The sequence below is a fragment of the Lolium perenne genome, chromosome 7 (assembly GCF_019359855.2).
Source record: "Lolium perenne isolate Kyuss_39 chromosome 7, Kyuss_2.0, whole genome shotgun sequence".
NCBI lineage: Eukaryota > Viridiplantae > Streptophyta > Magnoliopsida > Poales > Poaceae > Lolium > Lolium perenne.
Window position 1 is genome coordinate 305,541,062 of NC_067250.2, and position 6,815 is coordinate 305,547,876.

General features: G+C 45.6%; 1 protein-coding gene across 2 annotated transcripts; it reads left to right on the forward strand.

Moving 5' to 3' along the window:
• Nucleotides 1-3,718: 3,718 nt before the first annotated feature.
• On the forward strand, nt 3,719-6,570 carry LOC127311894 (F-box protein At5g07610). Of its 2 annotated transcripts, XR_007857962.2 has the most exons (3): nt 3,719-3,878; nt 3,981-5,332; nt 6,139-6,570. XR_007857962.2 is itself a non-coding variant. In XM_051342380.2 (2 exons), the coding sequence occupies exons 1-2, from the start codon at nt 3,817-3,819 to the stop codon at nt 5,143-5,145; spliced, it is 1,227 nt and encodes a 408-aa protein (XP_051198340.1). In that variant the 5' UTR covers nt 3,719-3,816; the 3' UTR covers nt 5,146-5,548. The 2 variants fall into 2 exon arrangements, 1 of the variants encoding a protein (XP_051198340.1); XM_051342380.2 differs by lacking the exon at nt 6,139-6,570 and having other exon boundaries at nt 3,981-5,548.
• The last annotated feature ends 245 nt before the right edge of the window (nt 6,571-6,815 follow it).

Sequence of the window (6,815 nt, forward strand, 5' to 3'; positions counted from 1 at the left end):
TCTCCAAATCCCGCTATTGGTTATTGGTCGGAGTGAGTACTCAACCATGTCCGCATAGTTCGCGAACCGTAGGGTGACACACTTAAAGTTGGATGTTGAAATGGTAGAACTTGAATATGGAATGGAGTTCGAATATTTGTTCGGAGTCCCGGATGAGATCCCGGACATCACGAGGAGTTCCGGAATGGTCCGGAGAATAAGATTCATATATAGGAAGTCATTTTATGTGATTTAAAATGATCCGGAAGGTTCTATGGAAGGTTCTAGAAGGTTCTAGAAAAGTCCGGAAGAAACCACCAAGGAAGGTGGAGTCCCGGAGGGACTCCACCTCCATGGCCGGCCAACCCTAGTGGGGGAGGAGTCCCAAGTGGACTCCCCCTATGGGGGCCGGCCAACCCCCCACATGGAAAGGGGGAATCCCACCCCAAGTGGGATTCCCACCTTGGGTAGGTTTCCCTATCACATGGAAGGTTTTGGGTCTGGGTCTTATTCGGAGACTTGTAGTCCAACACTTGGGGCTTCCACCTATATAATGAGGGGCCAAGGGGAGGGGGCCGGCCACCCAAGAACCACCAAGGTGGCCGCACCCCTTAGTGGCCGGCGCCCACCTCTCCCAAACCCTAGCGGCCTCTCTCCACCACATCCCGCATGCTTAGCGAAGCTCCGCCGGATTTCTCCACCACCACCGACACCACGCCGTCGTGCTGTCGGATTCAAGAGGAGCTACTACTTCCACTGCCCGCTGGAACGGGAGGTGGACGTCGTCTTCATCAACAACCGAACGTGTGACCGAGTACGGAGGTGCTGCCCGTTCGTGGCGCCGTGATCAAGATCTTCTACGCGCTTTTGCAAGCGGCAAGTGAACGTCTACCGCAGCAACAAGAGCCTCATCTTGTAGGCTTTGGAATCTCTTCAAGGGTGAGACTCGATAATCCCCTCGTTGCTACCGTCTTCTAGATTGCATCTTGGCTTGGATTGCGTGTTCGCGGTAGGAAATTTTTTGTTTTCTATGCAACGTTATCCTACAAATAGTAGATACCAAATATAACTTGGATAATCCCAATCTTTTCTCATGTTCTTTAGTTGGGGCCTCTCCCTTTTGGAAAGGGGTTTTGTGGGCTGCCAAATCTGCTAAGATGGGCTATCAGTGGAAAGTGGGAAATGGTAGGAAAATTAAATTCTGGGAGGATCATTGGTTTGGCTCCTGTTCGCTGGCTATCCAGTACTGGGAAATCTATTTCTTGGTGAATGAACAGAATAAGACCATTGCTGATATTTGGGATGGGTCTTCTCTGAAGATGACACTTAGGAGATGTACGTTGTGATCATAGATTGATGATCCAATGGATGGAAATCCAACAAATTGCTCAGACTTTAACTTTAAACGATTCAAATGATAGTTTGATTTGGATGTGGGAAGCTAGTGGGCTCTATAGTGTGAAATCCTTTTATGCCGTTGTTAACTTTGGAGGGATTAAACCTGTTAATATTCACTGTGTTTGGAAAGTTAAAGTGCCCCCAAAAATTCACTTTTTTCTTTGGCTTCTTTTTCATAACAAGTTGCTCACGAGAGACAATTTGATTAAGAGACAAAATGTTGACGACCTGACATGTGTTTTTTGCAATGAATTAGAAACTTGTCAGCATATCTTTTTTGATTGTGTGGTGGCATAAAAAATGTGGGAAGACATTGTCATGGCTTTGGGTTTTAACCACAAGATATCAAATATGCATGACATTTCTTCCTTGTGGGATGAATCTAAAAAGAATAATAATATCAACATGATTTTTGCTGCTGTGTTGAGAATCATCTGGATTACCAGGAATGACTTTGTTTTCAACCGTTCACAATGGATTGGTATGCAGGGGATGTGGAGAAACTTTGTCTACAACTGTGCTCAGTGGAAAATTCTAGTGAAGGAAGAAAAAAGAGGAGAGCTGATGATGATGCTGAGCAAAGTGGAGGATGTGACTCGGCTGCCGCCGCTGCTATTGTGGCCGGAGCCTGGTTTACGCCGCAGAAAAGGGCTAAATCGACACTGGAGATCTGCGATATGAACATCACCAGAGGCTTTGGTCCTTTGTTGATCACTGCTGAAGATCTGAGGAGGACCCTGATGGCGAATGATTTGATCCTGGTGGAAGACGGAGCCGGGTTCCTAGTTCACAGCCGTCCCTGAGCTTTTTTGCTTGATGTCCTGCCTTGGGTCCTGTGTGTCGCTCCTAATCCAGTTGTGGGCTTAGAACTTGTTGATGTTGGCGTCGTAGATTGCTTATGTGCTATCGTAGTTGTATTTCGTTGGAAAATGTGGGTGTGCGGGAGCATGAGGCTCTGGATCTTGACAGGTTGTGACTATGTCTGGTTTCAATATATTTGGAGCCGGGGCGTCTACCCTTTTTCTCTAAAAAAAATAATCAACCCCCACTTCTTCAGAATGGGAAATTTACATTTTTCATATATCTTTATTCTTTTATTAGGTTTGAAAGGGAATTGTGCTGAAATTCTTCCTTTCGTAAGATGTGGGTTGAGTTGTGACACATTTTATCCCACCCCATTTTATTTAGACCTATTCGTTGTAGAGAAATAAAAATTCCCAATCGTGTACTCTTCTGGCTCTACGCCCCTCGCTCGATGGGTGCTTTCTTATGCCTCCCACCGCCACGAGGCGGCAACCTGAAATGTGGTTCAACTAATGCGGACATGGAAATGCTAAGACTACCCACAATGGGAGTTCATAGGTAGTATCTTGCATTTCATGCATGCAAAATGCTGATGTGACGCTGCAATTAAGGATGAGGGAGAGGGTACTAGTATTATAGGTAGATACGTATCGTAACACATACTACTAGAAAAATTAATGTCAAGTAAATCTTGTACATATATTTGCATTGAGATTCTACAAAACAATTAATATATGAAGACTATGATACTTGTATATGATACCATGCATTGTTAAGATAGTAACATGTAATAGTATCATACGTATGATACTTCTATACAATACTATGCATTGTGACTAGTCTAATGTTATGAAGACGTAGATAGGTCATACACATATGTACAACACTCATATCAATGCGGGCATGTAATAGTTGATAACTTGATATAATCAAGTGCTTCCACTGCTGAGACTGCAATTTTTTAGAGAAGGATTGACGGTGTGGAATTGTGAACGGAGACAGGTGTTATAGTAGAGAGGAGCGAGATATCCTCGCGTCTTCTTTTTCAGAACGAGAGATGAGAGATACCCTCACGTGTTTGAAGGCTGGGGTTTTCAATTCCATGGTGCTCATCATCGAAAAGAGCCACTGCTTGGCTGAAGGCTCCATCGGTGCAAGCGCCCATCTGCATCGAGACATGGCGCACTCTAGTAAAGAGTGGCGCCACGAGTCCTCATGCCCGCAAAGCGAGCACGCACAAGTCGGTGCCATGTTTCTGTGATGACGGATATCTCCAGTTGGTAGTGAGTGTTGCGACAAGACGAAAACCCTTCGTCTTGGAAGGAACCTGGAACTTCCAGAGCTTTGTCCACGACTGATCCTCCTATTGGAGTTCGATGAAGCCGTGCGGTCTTCAAGCCAATCCTCCCGCACCTTCTTCGTTGTAACAAGAGCTCTATATGCTGAAGGCAGCCAGTTTCACGCGGGAAAAAAAGAAGCGTGGACAGCCCAACGCATGTCATAGAGTTAGCTCATTTACACGACGGCCCATTCGCTATCACTGTAAATTCAGAGTCACGAAAGCCCACGTTCACTCCCCTTCCTTCCTCCTCGCTGGACGGCGCCGCCGCACCGCCGCCTTCATCCGCGGCCGCCATGTCGATCCCGGCGGATCGCTCTCGCCTGCGGTTGGAAGGCCCTGCTCCAACCCGTGCCCGGTACGCAGAGAAGCAATCACCATCAATCATAGCAAGCCTGCTCTCCTTTTCTTTACTGATGATTGCCTGACCTCTCTCATCCATATATGTGTGTTTCTGCAGCTGCTCTGCGTCCTCCAGCGAGGCGGCGGCCGAGAGGCTCACCGACGACCTCCTCCTGGAGATCCTCCCGCGCGTGCCCGCCAAATCCCTCTGCCGCTTCAGGTGTGTCTCCAAGCACTGGCTCGACCTCATCGACCACCCCGACCACCGCAAGAAGCTCCCGCAAACACTCGCTGGGTTCTTCTACAACAAAGGTTTCACCAGCAGCAGCCCGGAGTCCTTTTTGGTGCCGCCTATCCTCCTCACCAGTGTCTCGGGGAGCCCCTGCCCTCTGACCTCAACCTCTGTCGCGTTCCTGCCCAAGTACATGAGTGTTTATGTCTTGGACTGCTGCAATGGCCTCTTCCTCTGTCGCTGGTATGGCGTCTCCACCAAGATTGGAGAATTCAGCTACATTGTTTGCAATCCAGCCACGGAGAAATGGGTTGCGTTGCCGAGCTCCGGCCAGGCCACCGACAATGTGCTCATCGCACGTTTGGGCTTTGATCCGACCCAATCGTCGCATTTTCATGTGTTTGAGTTGTTGGAGGATCATGATAGCTGGGGCCCTTCCCCTGGCCTGGCCGGAGTGGCAGTGTATTCGTCTGAAACCGGAGGATGGATCCATAAGAAAGAGAGATGGAACCAACATATCATGCTCCCTTATTATGATCGTACCTCAGCAGACACTGTCTTTCTTGACAGCCGTCTGTATTTTCATGCCATTGGCAGTGGGTTGTCCAAATGTCTAGCTGCAGTGGACACGGAGGGGGAAACATGGACCAACTTCGGTGTCCCTGGTGGTGGTCTGATTGAGGGTTTTATTCAGGGGTCACAGGGCTGCTTGCACTATGCCAATTTCTATAGAGATGATTACAATGCTGCAGTTCGGCTACAAGTATATGTTCTCCGGAACGATGAAAGCAAAGAATGGATACTGAAGCACACCGTTGAAACTTCATATGTATTTGGAGGGATAGATGTTACCCTTGATTGGGATTTTAAGTGGGTTGGGATTCATCCGCAGTGTAACTCGATCTTCTTCACTGGAGGTTGGGATACCTCATTCATGCGCTATAATATGGATAATCAAAAAGTGAAAGTGATCCGCAATCTCAAAGATGGCAATCCACCATATCTGCCGTATGTGCCGTTGTACGCAGATTTACAATCTTTGGAAATGTGACATCAATATGAGACAGCCAGTGCCTCTATAGCAGTAAATTGTTCGTGCTATGGAGCAGCAGGCTTTGGTATGTATGCTAGAAGAATTCTGGCTCTCGCGTTTTTTCTAGCTGATGTATACATCCTTCTAAGTTTTGAGCTATGGTGGTTCATCATGGAGGCTGCTTGGCTGATTTCTATGAGATTAGGTATGCAAATTATAACTGAACTTTATGTTGTGTGTACCAGTGGTTCTAGACCCTGCTACCTCCATGTGATCGGTTAGCTCTGTGTAGTGTTTGAACAAAGGTTCTATGATCATTTTGTAAAAGACGTGATCAGTGCTTATCATGCATATTAAGCCTTGTATGTTTTATTTGCATTTGGGGGAAGTATAGGCATCTTATCAGCAGGGTTTAGTGAAATGTTCAATTGTGTCTTGGAACGATATAATGTGTGAGAATCAAATGCGTGTTTGCTGATGAAATTTGGATGAATACAGTGTCACTTACTAATTACCTGTCGTCTCAATAGCAACGGAGTTTTTCTTCTATTCGAACACAAAATTGCTCCTAGGCATCTTGTTTGTTTGTTTGTGGTGTTTGTTCAGGTAAAGGAGTTTGAAATAATCAAAGATCTGCACCTGAATCCGGTGGTATTTTTTGCTTCTGATTATGGTTATAGATAGATACATGTAAGGCTGTACCTGTCTTTTTGCATACACTATGGTCCATCTGGGATGTCCGATAACATGGAAACAACATGTCTGTCATGGCATGGCTCCAGCTTCAACCCTTCCAAAGAAACTGAAACCTCTTACGACTTTCAGTTTTCTGATTGTAAAAACAATTTGGATGAATATTGTCAGTTCCTTTTGTACTAGCTACCTGAATGTTGCTAGCACAACACAACATGCTTGTGTTTGTATCATTGCGTTCACCCTTCTGTCAGACAAAAAATTTCCCGCATACAATAGTGTTTGAAGGCATCCGATTTGTTTCTGGTATTTGTTCAGGTATTTAGATCGATTCTTCAAGTCCTACAACGCCCAAACTACAGGTGATTGTCATGGCAGGGCTCTGGAAACAAACTGAAAACTGTACTTGGGCTTGCCTATCAGTTACAAGAACGTGTCCGCTGTTCTTCAGTAACGAGACCATGTCTTCTTCTTTGCGATCGATCACATGGGATATTGATCTTAACTCGTAAGAGAACCCTCGCTGTGGAGTTTTTGACCAGGAAAAACTTGGGAGAGTCCAACGATCGGTTAACTAGGTATAGGAGCTAGGTAAGATAGCTGCTGCAATTATTCATCACTGGATATATATCTTACCATTTTTTGGTTGCAGGTAAAATAATTTGGGTCAATACAATGTCACTTCTTTTGATACCAATTACCTGTGATATGTTGTAATAAATAGACATGCTCTCAGCACAAGATCAGCAAAGCCGTTCCTGTATCATTGTGTTCATTCTTTTGGTTAAACTTCTTTTTTTCGATCTCAATTGCTTGACCACATTCTGCTTGTTTGCGGTGTTGGTGTCGCCTTTAGGTTCAAATAGTTGGAAACAAGCAGTGTTGCACGGTTCTCATGGTAGTCTTTCTTCTACATTCTGTTGTGGATACCTGTAACTTTGCACTACACTCTAGCCCATACTTGAAGCCTTACATATGAGTCCCGAACAAAAATG

Excerpts from the sequence above, each read along its gene's own strand:
- LOC127311894 (XM_051342380.2), top strand. The coding sequence starts at position 3,817 with ATGTCGATCCCGGCGGATCGCTCTCGCCTGCGGTTGGAAGGCCCTGCT. Across the intron at positions 3,879-3,980 it reads CCTGCTCCAACCCGTGCCCG|CTGCTCTGCGTCCTCCAGCG; the intron begins GTACGCAGAGAA and ends GTGTTTCTGCAG.